Consider the following 23,173-nt stretch of genomic DNA (forward strand, 5'->3'; position numbering starts at 1 on the left):
AAGGGCACGAGACAGGGGTGTCCCCTGTCTCCTCTACTCTTTAATCTGGCCCTGGAACCCCTGTCCAGGTTCCTGTTGGATAAGGCACCACTCCATGGTATTATGATTGGATCACGTGAGCTACGTTTGTCCCTTTTTGCGGACGATGTGCTAATTTTTACCAGAAACCCTTTCTCCGATATGCGTACCATCGTTTCTATTTTTGACAGATTTAAACTGTGTTCGGGCCTGCGGATAAACTACGCTAAAAGTGAAATCCTCCCCCTAGGTAACATGCCCCCTCCTGCTTGGGCTTCCACCTCTCCCTTCACTGTCTCTCCCTCACACATAACGTATCTAGGTATTAAAATAGGCAAAATCCCATCTTCTATCTATACCTTGAACTATCCTCCTCTTTTCCAAAAGATTTCTCGTGAACTGGATAGTTGGATGGATCTGCCTCTCTCGCTCCTGGGGCGATGCCACTTGGTGAAAATGGTCAGCTTTGCACGGTTGCTGTACCCGTTGCAAACACTCCCCTTGCTGTTAAAACATAAGGATGTCAAGCAGCTGACCACCAGCATATCCAAATTTGTATGGCGAGGCAAAAGACCCCGTATATCTTTCAATAAACTCTGTCTTCCCAGGAGCGAGGGTGGTGCTAGTCTTCCTGATATCAGGTTATACAATTTGTCATGCCTTCTTAGAATATCCCTAGATTGGCTCTCTGAGTCCTCTCACTACTCAAATTTTATATTGGAGTCGCAGATGTCCACTCCTTTTTCGCTGGCAGCTGTCTTACATGTCAAATGGAAATCCATGCCTCCAGCACTTCAACACAATGTGCTCTCACGGGACACAGTGATTGCCTGGAGGGAATCCAGGAAACGCTTGAAGCTCCCCCCCTTTATGTTCAAGTACTTACCTATACAGGGCAACCCCGCCTTTATCCCAGGAATACACTCGGACTACTTTACTGTATGGCAAAGGAAAGGCCTGTTAAAGTTCGCGGATCTCTGTGACCACGCCACGGGCAAACCCCGTTTAACCACTTTACGTCTGCTCACAGTAATACTACTGCGGCAGAGTGGCTCGTTATCGTCTGACGACGTAGTATTAACGTCGTCAGACACTCCCCCTTCTGGGCGGCGTTTGCGCGCCGCCGGAGGCTCGCTCCCGCTGTTTTCATTCACAGCGGGAGTCGGGCCAGGGGAGGAGCAGTGGCGATCGCCGCTGCTCTTACCCGATTGTCGGGGATCGAGTCTGGAGATCCGCCCGCTGTGTGTAAACACAGCGGGCGGATTTCCATAGTGACAGGGAGTGACAGATCGGACTGTTCAGCATAGCTGGACATCCGATCTGTCCATGACTCACTCAGTCACCTCCCCCCCTACACGTCAGTAAGCACCAGGCATACATTAACCCCTCCCTCTCCAATAAAATTAACCCCTTTCCTGCCAGTGTCATTTTTACAGTAACAGTGCATATATATAGCACTGATTACTGCAGTAATGTCACTGGTACCCCCAAAAGTGTCAAAAATGTCAGTCAAGGGTCCGATCTGTCTGCCGCAATGTCGCAGTCCCGCAAAAAAAATCGCAGATCGCCGCCATTACGCGTTAAAAAAAAAAACAAAAATGACAGAAATCTTTCCCTTTGTTAGTAAACGCAATAACTTTTGCGCAAACCAATCAAAATACGCTTATTGTGATTTTTTTTACCAAACATATGTAGCATAAAACAAATTGGCCAAAAATTTTTAAAAAAATTGTTTTTTACATCTTTTTTGGGGGGAATTTCATATAAAAAAATGTTAAAAATATTGTTATTTTTTCAAAATAAACGCTTTTTTTGTTTATAGCGCAAAAAGTAAAAATCACACAGGTGATCAAATACCACCAAAAGAAAGCTCTGTTTGTGGGAAAAAAAGGACGTAAATTTCGTTTGGGTACGGCATCGCACGACCGCGCAATTGTCAGTTGAAGTCGCACAGCGCCGAATCGCAAAAAGTAGCCTGGACGGAAGACAGCAAAATCCTCCGGTGGTAAAGTGGTTAATACAAGAAGTCTTGGACACTTACCAATTACCTGCTTCACACTTTTTTCCTGTACTGCAATGTCAAAGCTTCATCCGCTCATCCGGTACCACCTCTGCAAACAGGTTCCTTGATCCCCTCCTGGACCCCTTAATGCACTCAGGGACTTATAGCATATCTGACATTTGCAAACCCTTCCAGAAACTTACGTCCACTCACCACGCTAGTTCTTCGGTGGCCAATTGGGCCAAGGACTTTCCCCTGGAGGATCTGGTCACAAAGTTGTTTCAAGGATATAAACACACCCTTCGCCTGACACCCAACGAAACGTGGAGGGAAACGCAGTTATAAATTCTGCATAGAGCGTATATTCCTTTCACGTCAACCGGCAATGCTCCTCTTGCACGTCTATGCCCTTACTGCAGAACTAACCGTCCATCACTACACCACCGATTCTGGTCTTGCTCTTTTATTTCAACCTTCTGGGACCAGGTGCTGGCGCTAATACAACGGGTCACGCTCCTTCAGCTACCAAAGGACCCCCTACTGCTTATCTTTGGATATTGGGACAAACATCTACAGATATGGACTAGCCGCCCTCCCCCTCACCCACGCAGCTGGATCCTCACCTGTCTATTAATAGCTCGCAGAGTTATTCTTGCCAATTGGATTACAACTGTGGGCCCATCAGTATCTCAGGTACGTCGCAAACTCTTAAGCCTTATGACTAAAGACCGGCTCAACATGGACTCCAACCTTCCATCCTCAGCTGATCGTTTCTCAAGCAAATGGCAGGATTTTCTAGATTCGCTACCCAAAAATGTCAGCAATGCTCTGGTAGTGGACGATTTTGTATATGCTGCTCCAGGGTAGGGAATTTTGTGCTGTAGCTTAGGTGTCTTCTTCAACATCCTTCTACCTCACCTACACCCTTCCTCACACCCATTCCCCTTCACTTTTGATCTGCCTTTTCTTCCCTCTTTCCAATGTCCCCCCCCCCCCCCCATGGCATCAACGCCATTCAATAGTAAAAGATCCATCCAACTAGGGTTCTAGTATGACAGTTTCATTTGATTTTGTAATGTTTAAGTGATGTCCCCCCCCCCCCCCGGGTCAGATATGAGCTCTTCCCTTGCTCGGCATCTGACTCCGAAAAAGGTTAAAATGTATTGTTCAATGTTATCTCTTGTTGTGAATGTACCGCACATTGAATTTAATAAAGTTTCCTTAAAAAAAAAAAAAAGAAAGGAGGAGGGGCAGGCCCATTGGCGTGTCATCGAGAGGCCCATCTGCTGAACTCGTAAGAGCCTGAAGGCCTCTCGATGATGAAAAGAAGATGTACACCGCTCAGGTGGATCTATATCCACAATCAACCGTGGGTGCTTGACCTCAGATCGCCACCGGATAAAAGGAACATGAATAGAAAGTGACTGCACACCAAAACGATGACTTGATAGTAGCAAAGAATAGTGAGTAAGCACGCTGTTAGTCATGTGAAACACGTCTACCATTTCCATTCTGTTGTACCTTGTATCCAGATTTGTACAAATAAACCTTTGCTACTATCAAGTCATCATTTTGGTGTGCGGCCACTTTCTCTTCATTGACCTCTCGATGATGTCAGACTGAACATGGCAGCACGGGACAGAACTGTGGCCGGGCGTGAGAGGATCTCAGCGGGATAACACTGGATTCACTGGATGGGTGAGTATCTGAAATGTGCACATACCACCTTCAGGTAAGTTGGGCCATAAAAAATAAATGGGGGAGTCAGCCAGAGGTCCTCTTTAAGGGGACATGCTTGCTGGCCAGCAGTGACCACCACTGAGCAGCAAGCAGGTACACAGGGAATATATTGACTATAAAGGGGGCACACTGACCACCAATGTTATGGGGAAAAAAAAGGGCAGTCAGGGCTATAGTTTTTTTTTTTTTTTTTCTTCAAAATGTTTGGTCATTTTTCTTTTATATAGTAAAACATTGAAATTCCAGTTTTTTTTTTTTTGTTAAGTTTGATTTACTAAAGAAACTGCTTACTTTGCAGGGCAATTTTCACTTTGAAATGTGAAAAAAAATCCTTGAAAAGTGAACAGCCCATTTGCCCTTAGTAAATGAGCTACAATGTTTCTCAAAAAATTATATATGTAAAATGAATTGAGTACTTATGTTCCAGTGTTACATGACTGTGTAATTGTCAGTCAAACTATCACATCACGTCACTGAAAACTGAAAAACATCCCGGTAATGAGGAGACATATACAGACTAATACTTAAGTAGTTAAATGATATAGATATATTTACACAAACATACATTTAAGTAGTTGTACTGTTTTTTAAAGAAAAAATTTTCAACCAGCGTGCAAAGGGCCCCTGGGGTGCCTTGAGGATTTATCAGGGGTGCCTTGGCAAAATACCTAAAAATTGCCCAAAACTCGTATACAAGGCGGCAAGTGGATGAAAGCTGGCTTTTAGTTACACAAAGCCACAGGTTTTCATTGGGCACCATTGCGACCTTCTAGCTGCAGGCATGCTAATGACAATAGACATCATCAGTTGATAAGGAGGATGTCAGTCACCTGCATTGCATCCTTATTTGACCCTCCCCTGCCCCATTTCCATCAGTTTTGGGGTCACATTAGCTGAGTGATGGAGAATAACTGGAGTAGAAGAGAAACACTGGAATAATAGTCAGTACCGGTTTGCCCCTCTAACGTTGGGTCTCCTACTTGTGTGGATGTTGCTGCATTATGTAAAACTATTAAAATAGTGTTTATATTTTAGGATGGGGGTGCCTCAAGACTATCCATAGTTTTGGAGGGTACCTTGAGTTTGTCCATAATTTTAAAGGGTGCCTTGACAAAATTAAGGTTGAGAAACGCTGGTTTAAAGTATCTTTGTAAATGCAGACTACACGTGATTCAGGAAAAAAAAAAAAATCATACGGATGATATGGTGGCTAAATGTTGCCTATTTTTGTAGCTTTCAGGTCAGAAGATTATAGAGTAATTGTTGGGATGGTCACTGGTAACCTCATTATTTTGCTCCTTATTGCATTTGGAGTCTTCTGGTACGTGAAGGGACATATGAAGAAAAAACTAGGTAAGAACAAATGTATCTGACCTTCCATCTTTTTAAAAAGTAATTGAAAAAAAAAATCAGTCATGGGGCTACTATATATGGACATATGAGATGTCCTAGAGATGCATTTAAAGGGTAACTCCACTTTCATAGGGAAAAAAAAATTAGCAAATATAGAAAAAACAATATAGCGTATACAATTGTGACACAAATAATATTGTAATTGAATGTTATTAAAAGTTACCTTTCCGTTTTTAATCTGCAGCCGCTGTAATTTTCTGGAAATGCAATATGGCCGCCTGGAGGTGTTCTGTACACAGAATGTATACTGACCACACCCCAGAAACATCATTTCCTGCTTGTGTGATTGGCTCACCAATTTTCCCAGAAGTCTGCACTAAGATACAAGTCAGATTTCTGGCATCCCCTGCAACAAAAATGTCATTTTTGGTGAGATACTCCCAATAGGAACACGTTTAAAGGGACGCAGGCCCAGCAGACTTCCTCATTAGAGCCCTGCAGCTGCCACAGCTGATAGATAATTATGAAACCACTCCCATTAGACCCTTTCAGCACAGAGGCACAGAGGCACAAACAATGATTTCTTCAGAATAACAAACGTTAGGAATCTGCAACAAAGTTTGTTAAAAATCCCTTTAATGTACAGAGATCACCCAGAGGGGAAAGTTTTTTTCTCAACAAAAGTGGAGTTACGCTTTAACCACTTGGCAACCGTCTAACATACTTTTACTGCTGCAAATCGGCTTCCCTGCACGAAATCACGCATCTGTATGTTATTTTGTGCAGGGGGTCCAGGGAGCACTTGTGCACCACCAGATGTGCAATTGCATGCTGATTGGTTGGAGGGGCAGCCAATCAGTGGGTCTGGAGGACCCGATGTCCACCTGCCACCCGCGATCCTTCCCGAGAGACACAGACTGGCGTTCTGCCTATGTAAACAAGGAAGATCACCATTCTGACAGGGAGGAAGACAGAAATTGGTGCTCCTGCTAAGCAGGAACGCCATTCTCTGTCTTCCCCCAGTCAGAACAGCTCCTTCACAGTTAGAAAGCACTCCCAGGGAACACATTTAACCCTTTAAAATGCCCCTGATGTTAACCCCTTCCCTACCAGTGTCATTAGCACAGTAACAGTGCATATGTTTTAGCACTGATCACTGTAGTAATGTCACTGGTCCCCAAAAAAGTATCAAAAGTGACAGTTAGGGGTCCTATTTGTCCGCTGCAATGTTGCAGCCCCACTATAAGTCACTTATTGCCGCCATTACTAGTAAAAAAATTTTTTAAAAAAAATTCCAGAAAAATATCCCATCATTTGTAAACGCTATAACGTTTGCACAAACCAATCAACATACGCTTATTGGGATTTTTTACCAAAAAATATGTAGCAAAAACATATGAAGAAAACTAAACTTTTGAAGAATTTTATTTTTTACATATTTTTTATTGGATATGTAAAAAATATTGTTTTTTTTTTTTTTAATGGTCGCATTTTTCTTGTTAAAAGCGCATAAAATAAAAACCTCAGATGTGATCAAATACCATCAAAAGAAAGATCTATTTGTAGGAAAAAATTTTAATTTTTTTATTTTAAAATGTCTCCCCTGCACTAGAGTGAGCCCTTAACATTTAATAATATTATTATGAAAATAATATTTTCATATTTATATTTATGAAGCAGTGAATGTGACTTTCACCAATATTCACTGGTGGGAAACCAATCACTGTAATTTTAAACGGATGGTGTGGGAAGATTTACCAGTAAATGTTTGGTGATTGTCAGATTCAATGATTTATAAATATAAAATGTAAAATGTATGTGAACACAAAACCTGTTTTTTTTTTTGTTTTTTTGTTTTTTTGGCATCCCCAATGTACACAAACAAATATTTTTTGAAAAATCTGTTGCAAAATTTGCTCCAGCACCTCCTGTTGGAGGCTATCAGTGCTATGACATTTAACAAAATTGGATTGGAATGGGGCTTTTAAGGCACAGATATCAGAACAAAGATTATTTTTCCACCTCACCCTCCTTTTAGATTGTAAGCTCCATGAGCAGGGTCCTCCTATTCCTTCTGTATTGAACTGTATTGCAATTGTACTGTCCCCCTCTACATTGTAAACCGCTGCATAAACTGTTGGCGCTATATAAATTCTGTATTATACACTGAACAAAATTATAAATGCAACACTTTTGTTTTTGCCCCATTTTTCATGAGCTGAACTCAAAGATCTAAGACTTTTTCTATGTAAACAAAAGGCCTATTTCTCTCAAATATTGTTCACAAATCTGTTTAAGGCCCCTTTCACGCATACGGATCATTCATTTCATCTGTTCAGTCACGTCAAATTGGATGAAGTATTCATCAGTTTTTCATCCATTTTTCGTCAGTTTTTCATCCGTTTTTCATCCATTTTTCATCAGTTTTTCGTCCGTTTTTCGTCTGTTTTTCATCCGTTTTTCGTCCATTTTTCGTCCGTTTTTCGCCCATTTTTTGTCCATTTTTTTGTTTGTTTTCATCCGTTTTTTTTTTTTTTTTTAATCCGTTTCTCCGTTTACATCTGTTTTTTTTTTTTAACAGTAGAAAAATAAAGCTTTCATCCATTCAAAAAAAAACAAATATTGACGGAAGCAGATGACAAACGGTAGGTAAATGGATAATAATCCGTTGTCATGCGTTTTTCCATAGGAATGCATTGATGTCCAATTTTCATCCATCAACGGATGAATGAAAAATGGAAAAACAGTTCGTATGTGTGAAAGGGGCCATCATTTGTGTTAGGGCTCTTTCACACACGGAGCCTGCCGATCCCCCGCTGAGCAGGAGGATGACAGCTGTGTCTCCGCTCTGTGTCCGTCTGTCCGTTCTCATCCGATCCGCTGGATGGATGGAAAATAGAGTTTCCATCCGTCTAGATTTGATGGATTGGATTGGATCGGATGTCAGCGGACATGTCTCCGCTGACATCTGATGCCCCATAGAGATGCATGGAGAGAGAAACAGGCGCCAAATAGTAAACCATAAATTTATTGCACAACAAATAACATAATATCTTACACTGTGGTAAGCTTCAGTCCGTATCTCAGCGAGTCCAGCCGCACGATCCGGCCGTCCACCGGCCCGGAGGTGACGTCACAGGAAGCTGGTCCGGAGGGTTGGTTACATCGGAAGCCGCGGTGGAACGCAAGCTCCCGGAAATGACGCAACGCGTTTCGGAGCATGCGCACTCGGCTCCTTTCTCAAGCGTAAAGGGCTGCCACCTAGAGTCCGGTTTAAGTACGGCAGCCTTCAATCAATACATCGTGGAAACTAGGGGAAGGGGCGGCGCAATGCTCTGCGAGACCAGCTACGTAACCAGCCCTCTACAGGATGCGCTCATACTAGTAATGGTAATGAGACTTTTGGACTGGGGCTTTTTTTAGGTGTACAATACAACAATTATTGCAAACAAAAAAACACACTATTAACGTTTGTAACATATACGTTATCCAAGACGGACGTTTGTTGACATAGCAAATACTATACCATATGGACTAAAAAATAATAAATAAAAATAAATATAAAAATTAAGGGAAGGGGAAGGAGAATACATATATGTATATGCATGTGCACATCCACATATGATTATAAAAATTGCTCGCACATATGTATAATAAGTTAAAAAAGGAAAGAGGACTAAAAAAAGAGAAAGAAAACAAGCTACCTCATGACACTGGTTGTAAATTCGTGAATAAGTTCACGAATTAGTACTATCACTACCGTGTACTCACGAGGGAGGGGGGGGGGAAGGGGGGAAAAAGATGTGATCCATAAAGAGTTAAAAAACGTTTTATCATAAAAAGCACCTCAACACATTTGTAATGTAAATATGTGGAATAGCTATAATAAATATAATAAGTATAAAAGCTTATTAAATATTAAAATACATTTATATATGTACCATGTGATACATACACAAAAAAGGATAAAGGAGGGGGAAGGGAAATACAACAAAGAGTAAAAGATGGTTAAGAGAAAACTGACTCATAAGATCGTATTTATATCTAGCTCCTCGTTCAGTCCCCCGGGCGAGAGAACGTTCAGAGCGTATATCCAGTAGGTTTCCCTACTGCACAAACGCCTGAACCTCTCTGCCTCGGAGGGACCTTTGGGAATGGCCTCAATCACCCAGACATATAGTCCCTCAGTGGACTTGTCATGGTGATGGAGGAAGTGTCTGGGGACACTATGGTGATCTTTGCCCTCCTGAATATAACGTCGGTGCTGACCGAAGCGTGCTCTAAGGGTCCGTATGGTCCTGCCTACATAGTGCAGGCCACACGGGCATACCAGGCAATATACCACGAATTCCGACGAACAGGTATGGAATTCATTAATTCCATACCTGTTGCCTCCAATCACAAAATCCTTCTGTCCATGCTTCACGTATTCACATGTCAAACATTGTTTTTTACGGCACTGATACATGCCAATAACATTAAAAAAGGTTAAGGAAGGGGAAGCATGTTTTTTGGATTTTAGTTTACTAGGTGCAATTTTTGTTTTTATGTTCGGGGCCTTTCTGTATGAGAAACGAGGTTTTTCGGGAAGCACTGTTTTCAAGTGAGGATCTTGGAGCAGAAGTGGCCAATGCTTTTTGACCACCCGCTCCATCTGTCGATGGTGGTTATGAAACTGGGTTGTAAACCTCATCTGTGAGCCATCGGCTCCAGTTTTTTCTGGCTTCACATTCTGTGGTGCTAAATATTTGGAAAACGCCTGCTCCACAATAGTATCTGGGTACCCTTTTTCTAGGAATTTTTGTTTAAGGGCTATACCTTGTATTTCATAATCTGAGATCTTAGTGCAATTATGTCTAAGTCTACAGAATTGGCTTTTCGGAATGTTGTCTAACCAACGAGGGTGGTGACAACTCTGATAATGCAGCAAGGAATTACCTGCGGTCGGTTTTATATAATTCTTGGCTAGTATGTGCTGGTTGTCATGATGGAGGTCTAGGTCAAGAAAAGCCAAATGATCAGGGTCGGCCACAGAGGTGAACCTTAGTCCCATGTCGTTGTTATTACAATGGGAAACAAAGGATGAAACCTCTGCAGCCTCTCCATCCCAGATAATGACGATATCGTCAATATATCGTCTGAAGAACACTATATGGGAAGTATATGGATTATTGTTCAGCACATATCGGGTTTCCCAGTGTCCCATAGTGAGATTGGCGTACGATGGAGCAAAGTTGGCTCCCATCGCTGTGCCCGTAGTTTGTAGATAATAGTCGTCATTGAACAAAAAATAATTATGTGAAAGACAAAATAAAGTGGCCTGCAAGATAAAATCAGCCTGTTTTGGATGGATAGTATCATCCTGGCTCAGATAGAACTCTAGAGCCCTCATGCCTACTGCATGTGGGATAGATGTGTATAAAGATTGAACATCTAGTGAAACCCACAAATATGTGGGTTCCCAAGTGTATGGTGTAAGGAGCTCCAATAAGTGTATACCATCCCTGATGTAAGAGGGAAGCTCTTGAACTATAGGCTGGAGGAATATATCTATATACTGCGAAAAGCCGCTAGTAATACTATCCATTGCAGCAACAATGGGCCTACCCGGAGGGTTAGTGGTACATTTATGCACCTTTGGTAGGTGGTAAAAGTATGGGGTTTGGAAATAGTCCCTAAAAAGAAAGGACATCTCGGTCTTAGAGATAATTCCATCCCTCAGGGCTGTACTGGCTAGAGTTTTTGCTTCAACTGTATATTCAGATAATGGATCTTTTTCAAGTTTCATATACGTATTGCTATCGGATAGTGTCCCATTGTTACTTATCTTAGCTTTTTTACACATATCCAACAAATCAGAGTATACGATTCGATTCGATTGAAGGTTTCTATACAAGGGCCTTTTGAGTGTGTCGGATAGAAGTTGGATTTGGGTTTTAGATGCGTGTGCCTCATGGAAGGAGAACTGAGATGTTGGGTGAATAAAAATTCCTCCTCATCAATCCCATTCTGTCCTTCCCAAGATGCATTCCCCTCTATATACAACTCCTCTAGCATGGCCAAAGCAACTTCGGTGTCTGCACTGGAAGGCTGCTCTGATGAATGAGCGCCCGAGACACACTCAATATCATTAGTAGGGGACACCTTCGAAGATTTTATAGAGAAATGCCTTTTTAACGTAAGGTTGCGAGTGAACTTATTCAAATCTTTAAATATCTGAAACGGGTTAGGTTTAATGGTTGGGGCGAAGGTGAGGCCACGATTAAGTAAGGCCTGATCCTCAGTAGTAAGTTCACACGCAGATAAATTAAAAATCTTCACTGTTGTTATCTTATTTTTCTGATTCGGGCATTTCGATCTTTTTCCTCTTCCCCTATGTCCTCTGCGCCTAATTTTCTTTTCTTTAACCGTTTGGGGAGAGGTCCTGACACTAAAAAAGGAACCGCAGTATTGGTAGTAGATATTACAGAGGGACACTCTACTTGCGAGCGACTAGAGGAAGGGGCTGAAGACATGGGTAATGGTGCAGATTATTTGTTGTGCAATAAATTTATGGTTTACTATATGGCGCCTGTTTCTCTCTTCATGTTCACTAGCGGATTCCTCTGAGTTTCTCCCGCCAGCGCAGCCTAGTATTTAGCCTATTGTGACGGTTCCTTACTAGACTTTGGAGACATCCCCTGCATCTCTCTTACAGCGGCGAATCTCCCTGTTTCTCCTCTCTGGCTTGGTCGGAAGCGCCCAACACCCTTTTCTTTTGAACATAGAGATGCATGGGGTGACCGTTCAGATCCGCACAAAAAAACAGACAGGCGGATCTGAACGGTCCTCCTGTGTGAAAGGGGCCTAAGTGAGCACTTCTCCTTTGCCGAGATAATCCATCCACCTCATAGGTGTGGCATATCAAGATGCTGATTAGACAGCATGATTATTGCACAGGTGTGCCTTAGGCGGGCCACAATAAAAGGCCACACTAAAATGTGGGTGTTCGTTGAATGGGCAAACAGTCAATGTTCAGCCTGAACTCATGCTCGTGCCGAACCGTTTGCCCATCCCTACTTACAACCAAATAGATTACATCACACCGGGGGAATGGGCCTACACTGCCACACAATAGGACAGATCCATCTCTACTTGAGAGAATTTGCAAATTAACATGGAATACTTGGAAAAGTATAAAAAACAAAAAAGTGCAGTGGCGGCCCATTGATTGGGGGCGCAGGGGCGCCGCCCCCCCCATCCATACATCCGGCCCCCTAATCTACATGCAGGGCGCCAGACGCATGGAATTTGTTTTTTTTTTAAGCACGTGATTAGAGCCAGAGGCTCTAATAGGCTTCAAAAAGGGTGGGCTCGGGGCGCAGAGCGCTGTGCCCTGAGCCCACCCAGTTGTATGACAATAGCGAATAAATATTCGCTATTATCACAATGATTTTCCTCCCAGCCATTAGGCCCCTTTCCTGATTGGCTGAAAAGAGTAGCAATTTTACTGGCCATTAGCCAGGAAGAGGGAGGAGTCGTACGGCTGGAGGAGACTTACAGCCGCTCGGGGAAGGAGCAGGTAAGGATGCTGGGCAGCCAGCCAGCTGTCCGTTCCCGGATGGGGGAGGAGGGAGGGGGTGGTAGATATGATTTCTGTCCTGTCGGAGAGGGGGGGGATGTTGGTTTTGCCACCCCCCCCCCAAATTTTTATTTACCAGCCGCCACTGAAAAAGTAGTTTACCAAATTGAGATATATCATGTAATACCCCACATGAAAGCCACCCTTCTACATGTCATGGCAGTAATAGCAGTCAGAGACCATGATCTGTATCCTGGGTTATGTGGGGTATTACCGTACAAAAGTTACAACCAATTTTGTTTAACGCTTCCAATTGGGGAAATTAAATGGTTTATCTTGGGGGTCTAAATACTCAACACTATTGTAAAAGGGATATGTCATCACTGTGCACCATTGTCAGCCTGCCATGCCTGCTCCTGCCTATCAGATCAGCCAAAGGCATGCACAGGGTGTCAGAAGTGGGGGGTAAAACCTTGTCTCCTGCTTTAAGCTATATCTTATACAAGATGTCTACTAAATCAAAAGTTACAAATGAAAATTATTTTATGTTTTTAGAGTACAACGACATGAATGAACTCGCTGATGCAAAAGGAACAGACTCTGTATACCAGGTATGATCGCAGCTGCATTAGGAGCTGTACCAAAAGTAGAGAACAAGTGGGCATAACTTTTTTTGTTACTCTACATAAGTCATTCACATTTCACATGTTTGTAGAGTCACTCTTCCTCTATACAAAGATATAGAGGAAGAGTGACTCCACAAACATGTGAAATGGATATATAAACAAAGATATACAACTTAACCTCCAGCACAAGCAATGCATTTGCGCCATCGTTAGGATCACTTTTGCATTACTTTAAGCAGGGCTTTTTTTTTCTCTGGGTACAGGAACTCAACCACGCCCCCCCACCACACCACAGCAAAAGGGCATAGGAGGGTCTTAAATACCAGGAGTGGGCTACATACAGTGTGCAGATTTCAGAAGTGCACTTTGTACAGAGTGCAGGGTTCAGGAAGGTGCTATGTACAGAGTGCAGGGTTCAGGAGTGTGCTACGTACAGAGTACAGGATTCAGCAGGGTGCTAAGTGTAAAGTGCAGGGCTCAGGAGGGTGCTACGTGTAGAGTGCAGTGTACAGGAGGGTGCTACATACAGAGTGCAGGGTTTGGGAGTGTACTATGTATAGAATGCAGGGTTTAGGACGGTGCTATGTACAGAGTGCAGGGTTTTGGAAGGTGCTATGTACAAAATGCAGGGTCCTGGAGGGTGCTACGTACAGAGTGCAGGGTTCTGGAGGGTGCTACGTACAAAATGCATGGATCTGGATGGTGCTACATACAGAGTGCAGGGTTCAGGGAGGTGGTACATGTAGAGTGCAGGGTTCAGGAGGGTGTTACCTACAGAGTGCAGGGTTCAGCAGCGTGCTACGTTCAGAGTTCAGGGTTCTGGAGGGTGCTACGTACAGAGTGCAGGGTTAAAGGGGGTGCTACATACAGAGTGCAGGGTTAAAGGGAGTGCTCCATACAGAGTGCAGGGTTCAGGAGGGTGTTACGTACAGAGTGAAGGGTTCAGGAGGGTGCCTCCTACAGAGTTCAGAGCTTCTCCCCCAAATCATCATCCTTGATAGGATTGTTTTTCCCCTTCTAGGACAAGTCCCCTCATCACCCCCCCCCCCATCCCCCTTTCCTGTAGAAATGCATTTAAAATTGTTTTTTCTGCCCCTCAAATCTCTTCTTTTTTCTCCCAACACAGACCTCAGATACTGCGCGGCTCAATGCAGTGGGGGAGATGTTCTTCCCCACAGGCTCCGCCTCATAATCGGTCATAAGAGATGTCAGAGCCGAGGAGGAGCCTAGTGGAAGCTTCCCCAGCTCTAGTTTTATAGGGCAGGTGGGAGAAGGTATGGGTGCCGACAATCACAGCGGGCAACGCCTGGATACCCAGTATTAGTGATGCCGTTGGCGCCCCTGTAAATAACATCAGCTGCACTTGGGAAGGATTTGATGCAGTGGCCAGGACTGGAGCGCTGTCATTTCTAAATATACATACAGTGGGGCTTCTGTGTTTAGAAGTGACAGTAGTGAACGGAGAGCACAGGGCAGTGCCAAAGGTGGTGGAACAGCGTTCTGCCACGTTTCAGCTGAAAAAAAAAAAGCCCTGACTTTTAGTACAGCCCTTGTATTGATCATTTTCACTTAAATTTGAGTTTTAAGTGTAGCTGCCTTTGCACTAGTTCACCTAATTGAATTATACAACTATTTTGATCCTTGTGATATCCCCTGTGAAGTGTCGACTTTTTGAGGGGCAGAAAAAAATGCCCTTAAACACAGCATAATAATGCTGGGAGATGGGAGCTCCACAGTTCATAAAATATTTTTTCCACAACAAAAGCCAACATGTTTCTGGGGCTCAGCACCCCCCCCCCCCCCTTCATCATGAATGATTTGTCAGAGGGATGTGAAGGTGTAGAAGGCTCAATGTATGTATTCTCAGGTTCTCAACATGTTTGTTCACACCTTTGAAATTATCCCAGGAGAAAGTAGTACATAGAGCTGCCCTGCTGTAACCACATTTCTCTGCCCCACCTTGCAGCCCATTGCAACTGGACACCAAGTGTGCCTCTATTAGACCCTTGAGTTTGATTTTTATACTAGTATATACAGATGCATCTAAAAAATTAGAATTCATCAAAAAGTTAATTTATTTCAGTAATTAAATTAAAAAAAGTGAAACTTGTATATTTTATATAGATGCCTTACACACAGAGTGATACACTTCAAACATTTATTTCTTTTAATTTTGATGCTTACGGCTTACAGCTAGTAGTAGTGACAACTCAAAATTCAGTATCTCAGAAAATTTGAATATTACAGAAGACCTTTAAAAAAAGGATTTTTAATACAGAACTGTTGGCTTACTGAAAAGTATGTCCATGTATAGTATAGTATGCACTCAATACTTGGTCGGGGGTCCTTTTGCATGAATTACTGCATCAATGCGGTGTGGCATGGAGGCGATCAGCCTGTGGAACTTTTGAGGTGTTATGGAAGCCCAGGTTGCTTGGATAGCGGCCTTCAGCTCATCTGCATTGTTGGGTCTGGTGTCTCCCATCTTCTTGTTGACAATACCCCACAGATTCTCTATGGGGTTTAGGTCAGGCGAGTTTGCTGGCCAATCAAGCACAGTGTGATACCATGATTATTAAACCAGTTATTGGTAGTTTTGGCAATTTGAGCAGGTGCCGAGTCCTGCTGGAAAATGAAATCATCTCCATAAAGCTGGTCAGCAGAGGGAAGCATGAAGTGCTCTAGAATTTCCTGGTAGAGGGCTGCGCTGACTTTATAAAACAAAGTGGACCAACACCAGCAGATGACATCGCTCCCCAAATCATCACTGACTGTGAAAAGTTCACACTGGGCCACATGCAACTTGGGTTACATGCCTCTCCACTCTTCCTCCAGACTCTGGGACCTTCATTTCCAGATGAAATGCAAAATTTCCCACAGTCTGTGATGATTAAATTACTAAGCCCTGACTTCTGTTATTGGCTTAGCAGTCTGTTGTATGAACTTTGTCTATTTGCAAGAAAAATAGATGAGTGTGTGTATATATTCTTAGTAAGAATACTGAATAGTAAGTGTTTCCTGAAAATAAACAGTTGCACTGTGTAGTACATTATTCCTTGGATATTTGCAATATTTAAGACTTATGTATCTTCCTCTTTTTCAGGACCTTCAGAAGCCAACAAGCTCCATCTATCACACTGTCATAAAATCACAGTAATAAACGCTAAAGGCCAAGGAATTAAATAATAATCACTTACTTTTCTGATTCATAATATTTGCTTATTTTATTATTTTATTAAATATTTTTGTGGTAACATTTTATAGAAAGGTTTCAATACCAACAATATTAGCTTAAGTCCAATTTTACTTTCAAATCAAATGAATTAGATAGGTTCCAGGTGCTTTAAAGCAAAATGTGAGAAAAGTCTTTTAGTTGTTTTCATTTGAAAGCAGCTACAGCCTTAGCAGAAAAGCCTGCCCCTACCAGCATGCTGCAGAAAAGGATTCTTGCTCTGTGTGGAAGCAGTGACCTCCCAGCAAAGGTTTGGTACACTCTCTGCTGAGATCTGTATTTCCTCAAACTAAAGAGTAGAAAACACAAAAAGCATGCAATCTAGGAGCTCAAAATCACGTAATCATGTTCCATCTTCAGCGAAACCAAAATAAATAGTAACCTAAATGCTTATATAAGCAAAAATAAGGAAACAAAAATTATAACCAACAACAGTAACAGAGGGTTTCTGGACCTGTATGAGGTCCAGTAGCCCTCTGTCCAGTTAGATCTTTAGCCCAGCAACAAGGGTTGTTTTTTGCAGCATGCAGGCAGGTAACAGGCTTTTCCCCTCAGGCTGTGGCTACTTTCTGAAGAAAACAAAATGCTAAATTTTACACAATTTTTGTTACAATGTTCTGGAAAGTATATTAGATATAGGAGACTTCTAACCAGTCACTATGACATACAAGTGAGGATCAGCTTCAGCTTACATCTCTCTGACAACTAACAACAACCCCTAAAACATTTTGCCTTGACTCCCCGGGATCTTTGGCCGTATCACGGCCGGCCTACTTGGTGCCTGTCTATAGCCTCATCTAATTTTGAGCACCTTTGTTTCCTTACGCTGTCGTCATTGTTCCAATATTCTTGGTCTTGCTGGGCTCCAGGTGTGTGGCATCCGCACTTGCTCCATCGGCCACTGGTTCTGTTGCATTCAGGGGTTGGACAGACTTTACATTTTTTATGTCATGCTGGCTAAATTATGGACTCATCTATATCATAATTGCTGTTTATAATTATTATTCACTCACCATTGAAGAAGGATTCAATATCCAGAAACGTGTCGGGTGTAAAGCTATACCTCCTCATGGTCAAAACCTGCTTCCATGCAAGTCGATCATATTGAAAGTTACAGTATATGATGATGTCTTTTTAGGGCTAGCCACCCGCATATGTATGTTTACACACATGTTTACACTGTCTTATTTTTGTGTTTTTCTTTAATTAATAAATATAAAACCGATTTTACATTTTTGTATGGTTTGTATTTAATCCGTACTCCGGGTATTATCCACTAATAGGATAAAGACCATTAAAGTCCCATAGGGGGGTTCTCTCCTTTTGCGTTTCCTGTCAAGGGATGTTGGTCCTATCCGTTGCCTCCTTCACCCACTAGCCGGTCTTGTTTTTTATATAAGCAAAAATAAGTAAGCAAAAATGATAACCAATCAAAAATGTATGAGATCCAGTAACCCTTTGTTCAGTTAGATCTTTAGCCCAGCAACAAGGGTAGTTTTTTGCTGCATGCAGGCAGGGAACAGGCTGTGGCTACTTTCTGAAGAAAACAAATTGCAAGATTTTGCACAATTTTTGTTACAATGTTCTGGAAAGTGGTGTAGATAGAGGAGACTCCGCTCTCCCAACCAGTCACCATGACATACAAGTGAGGATCAGCTTTAGCCTACATCTCTCTGCCAACTAACCACAACCCCTAGCACATTTCCCTGCCCACTGGGGCTTAGTCATTTACATTGGACATGAGAATAGGACATGGAAACCAGGCTAAGCCAGTCAACTATGCAGGAAAACATAGGAACTGAGATACAGAAAAATGTCAGCAGGTGCTCTGTACTGGTGAGTCAAAATGTGAAATATTTGGCTGTAGCAGGAGGCAGTTTGTTGGTGAAGCTCTGTTGTACGGTACATTAATAAGTGTCTACAGCCAACTGTGAAGCATGGTAGAGTTTCCTTGCCAGCTTAGGGCTGCATTTCTGCAAATGGAGTTGGAGATTTGGTCAGGATCAATGGTGTCCTCAATGCTGAGAAATACAGGCAGATACTTAGCCATCATCCCATACCATCGGGGAGGCATGTGATTGGCCACATATTTATTGTACAGCAGGACAACCATTCCAAACATTATTATTATTATTATTATTATTATTCAGGATTTCTATAGCGCCAGCAGTTTACGCAGCTCTTTACAATGTTAGAGGGAGACAATACAGTTACAATACAATAAAACACTATATAATATATTGATTTTGGTGTGATCCTTCTTCTCCCATTGGCCCGTAAAGCCCCACTTTTTTCTGTCCTCTAATATTGTATATCAATCAGGGGTAGGGGCCCCATTACACAGTATTTTCTTGTGACAATAAAACACAAGAGGATTAAGAGGGCCCTGCTCAGAAGAGCTTACAATCTAATGGGGTGGGGCAGGTGTTACAAGAGGTAAGAGTAGGGAATGAGCTGATGGAAGATTAGTTGGCGGTGTGATAGGCTTCCCTGAAGAGATACGTTTTCAGGGATCACCTGAAAGCAGCTAGAGTAGGAGATAGACATGCAGGTTGAGGTAGAGCATTCCAGAGGATGGGAGAGTCCCTGGAGAAATCCTGGAGATGAGCATGGGAGGAGGAGACAAGGGAGCTTGAGAGTAGGAGGTCTTGAGAGAAGCGGAGATGGTGGTTTGGGTGATATTTAAAGACAAGATTGGTGATGTAGCTTGGGGCAGAGTTGTGAATGGCTTTGTATGTTATGGTTAGTATTTTGAATTTAATTTGCTGGGCAATCAGGAGCCAGTGTAGGGATTGGCAGAGAGGGGAGGCAGACGCTGAGCGGTTGGTAAGGTGATTAAGCCTGGCAACAGCATTCATGATGGTCTGAAGAGGGGATAGCCTATGAAGTGGTAGGCCTATGAGAAGGGAGTTGCAGTAGTCGAGGCGAGAAATAACAAGGGAGTGAATGAGTAGCTTGGTGGTTTCAGTTGTTAAAAAGGGGCAAATTTTAGAGATGTTGCAAACATACAGCCAATGTCATTAAGAACTATCTTTAGAAGAACAAAAAGCCTTGGAAGTGATGGTTTGGTCCCCCCAGAGCTCTGGTCTCAGCATCATGGAGTCTGCCTGAGAATACATGAAGAGACAGAAGGATTTGAGTTAGCTGACATCCACAGAAGATCTGTGCTTAGTCCTCCAAGATGTATAGAACAGCCTACCTGTGGAGTTCCCTCAAAAACTGTGTGCAAGTGTAGCTAGAAGAAGGCAAAGGGTGTTCGCACCAAATATTACTTTGATTTTGGGGGGGATTTTTGGGTAGGGAGGGGTTGAAGATAAAATTTGTTATGCTATGATCTCTTTTGTATTTTTTATGAATGGTGCATTATATTACTGTACCTGTATTTGTCTTGTTGTTTTGGTGAAAAAATAGTTCATCAATAAATATTTTTTATAAGCATTTTGTTTCACCTCTATTATGTGTTTAACTGTTGTTGTAACAAGTTTCATAGAGTATCTCACAAAAGTAAGAACACCCCTCACATTTTTGTAAATATTTTATTACGGTATATCTTTTCATGTGACAACACTGAAGAAATGACACTTTGCTACAATATAAAGTAGTGAGTGTACAGCTTGTATAACAGTATAAATTTGCTTTCGCCTCAAAATAACTCAACTCACAGCCATTAAAGTTTAAACCGCTGGTCACAAATCTGTCTAAATCTGTGTTAGTGAGCACTTCTCCTTTGCCAAGATAATCCATCCACCTCACAGGTGTGGCATATCAAGATGATGAATAGACAGCATGATTATTGCACAGGTGTCCCTTAGGCTGGTCACAATAAAAGGCCACTCTAAAATGTGCAATTGTATCACACAGCACAATGCCACAGATGTCGCACGTTTTGAGGGAGCGTGCAATTGGCATGCTTCCTGCAGAAATGTCCACCAGAGCTGTTGCCCGTGAATTGAATGTTCATTTCTCTACCACAAGCTGTCTCCAAAAGCGTTTCCGAGAATTTGGCAGTACATCCAACCGGCCTCACAACCGCAGACCATGTGTAACCACACCAGCCTAGGACCTCCACATCCAGCATCTTCATCTCCAAGATCGTCTGAGACCAGCCACCCGGACAGCTTCTGCAACAATCGCTTTGCATAACCAATGAATTTCTTCACAAACTGTCAGAAACCATCTCAGGGAAGCTCATCTGCATGCTCATCACCCTCATCGGGGTCTCGACCTGACTGCAGTTCATCGTCGTAACCGTCTTGAGTGGGCGAATGCTCACATTTGATGGCGTCTGGCACTTTGGAGAGGTGTTCTCTTCACGAATGAATCCTGGTTTTTACTGTACAGGGCAGATTGCAGACAGCATGTATGGCGTTGTGTGGGTGAGCAGTTTGCTGATGTCAACATTGTGGATCGAGTGGCCCATGGTGGCGATGGGGTTATGGTATGGGCAGGCATATGTTATGGACAACGAAAACAGGTGCATTATATTTATGGCATTTTTAATGCACAGAGATACCGTGATGAGATCCTGAGGCCCATTGTTGTGCCATTCATCCACGACCATCACCTCATTTTTGCAGCATGATAATGCAAAGCCCCATGTTGCAAGTATCTGTACACAATTCCTGGAAGCTGAAAACATCCCAGTTCTTGCATGGCCAGCATACTCACCTGACATGTCACCCACTGAGCATGTTTGGGATGCTCTGGATCGGCATATATGACAGCGTGTTCCAGGCCCTGCCAATATCCAGCAACTTCGCACAGTCATTGAAGAGGAGTGGACCGACATTCCACAGGCCACAATCACCAACCTGATCAACTCTATGTGAATAAGATGTGTTGCACTGCGTGAGGCAAACGGTGATCACACCAGATACTGACTGGTTTTCAGACTCCTCCGCCCCCAATACAGTAAAACTGGACATTTTATAGTGGCCTTTATTGTGGCCAGTCTAAGGCACACCTGTGCAATAATCATGCTGTCTAGTCAGCATCTTGATATGTCACTCCAGTGAGGTGGATGGATTATCTGGGCAAAGGAGAAGTGCTTACTAACACAGATTTGTGAACAATATTTGAGAGAAATAGGACTTTTGTGTACATAGAAAAAGTCTTAGAGCTTTGAGTTATGCTCATGAATAGAGTTGAGCGGACATCTGGATGTTCGGGTTCAGCCGAACTTCGCAAAAAAAGTTCGAGTTCGGCACCCGAACTTGACCCCGAACCCCATTGAAGTTGTCAGAATATTTATACTGCTCTGAATATAACAGTGTCTCCATTTATGTAAATAAGCAAAGATCTGTATGGTAGGAGAATCTCAACTTATTTCCACAAATCTATATGTAGCGAATTCTTTTCAATCGATTCATTTCTTTTTAAAAGCATATACCAATCTTAGCGAAAACAGTCTACGGTAGGGAATATATAAGAATATTTATTCACAAGACATGTATTCACAATAAATGATCAGACTTGAGATGACACAAAAAGATAACTTTACATAAAATGCCAACTTCAAACAATAAATGCAATGTGATGTGTAGCTCAATAATGAAAGTAAAAATAAAGCAAGATTATGTTTTCCCAGGTATAGTAGCATAAACCATAGATAAGTGTACTATATAATCAGACCACAATTGTCTGCGAATTGCGCAGCCGACAGTCACTCCACTGCAGATGGTGCGAGAATAGGCCATGCAAAACGTGAGACTAATACGCCAATATGCGCTAAATCTGATATTAATAAAAATGTATAAAAACAAAAATCAGTTTTTAAAGAAAAATCTACATGGTTCATACGACTGGGACTCTAATTTCGTTACCCTTAAATATGAAATGTAAAACATTTAAGGAAGTACATAAACAATATTGAATAATAATCAAATAAACAGCAAGGTATATTTACCATACTTAAGATGGCTGCTAGCTTAAAATGGTCGTTACCAGAGTCCTTAAGATGGCTGCCTTCCCAAAATGGTGGCCAGTTAGGGAGGAGTTTCGTTTGGCATCCTTCAAAGTTTCAGATACATGATGGAGCAAAATGGAGTATGTATGGATGAGTATATAGATGGATGTGAGTAGGGTGCGTATTGTAAGTGTAATGTATGTTGTCGTATGTGTCATGTGTCTCTATCACATCTGGGGTTCCCTTTTTTTATTGTATTGAACAAAAGGGCTGTAAAATTAACATAAGTCACACCCAGAAGGAGCAACTTTATCCCCATTGGTTGGGCTAACTTATTCATTAACTGGTGAGGTCATTGGACAACACCTCTACTGGTTAACCATTATATTGGATATTTAAAACTATATGATAATTTCTCCATTTAAGAATATCATAAAAAAACATAATAATTTATCCATACTCTCATCCTCTATACATGTCCATCTAATATCTCCATTATGTATCTAAGTAAGGATTGAACCTGGTAACACCATGTAATAACATATATTATTAATATATATCTATATATATATTGGAAATGACTTTTTAAACCAAAGACTTCACTTAGTATCAGTCACCAAAGAGGGCAGTATTGTATTGCTCTTAGGTTCAGTATATAGAATATAACAAATAAACTTTGAACCTTATATTGACAAAGAGCTTACAATCCCAGACCTTCTAGACTCTGGCAAGGTCA

General features: G+C 42.1%; 1 protein-coding gene across 1 annotated transcript in view; it reads left to right on the top strand.

Annotated features, from left to right (window-relative positions):
- Nucleotides 1–16,480, top strand: part of LOC309568338 (uncharacterized protein) — a gene marked incomplete at its 5' end in the record, with an annotated part of 103,216 nt that extends 86,736 nt beyond the window's left edge. The window contains 3 exons of the mRNA XM_082274001.1: nt 4,994–5,113; nt 13,230–13,285; nt 16,404–16,480. Coding sequence (XP_082130127.1) covers nt 4,994–5,113; nt 13,230–13,285; nt 16,404–16,457 — 230 coding nt within the window. The 3' untranslated portion in view covers nt 16,458–16,480. The remainder of the gene's footprint in view (nt 1–4,993; nt 5,114–13,229; nt 13,286–16,403) is intronic.
- Between the last annotated feature and the right edge of the window lie 6,693 nt (nt 16,481–23,173).

The sequence above is a fragment of the Pelophylax lessonae genome, assembly GCF_965119305.1.
Source record: "Pelophylax lessonae genome assembly, chromosome: 12".
Classification (NCBI taxonomy): Eukaryota; Metazoa; Chordata; class Amphibia; order Anura; family Ranidae; genus Pelophylax; species Pelophylax lessonae.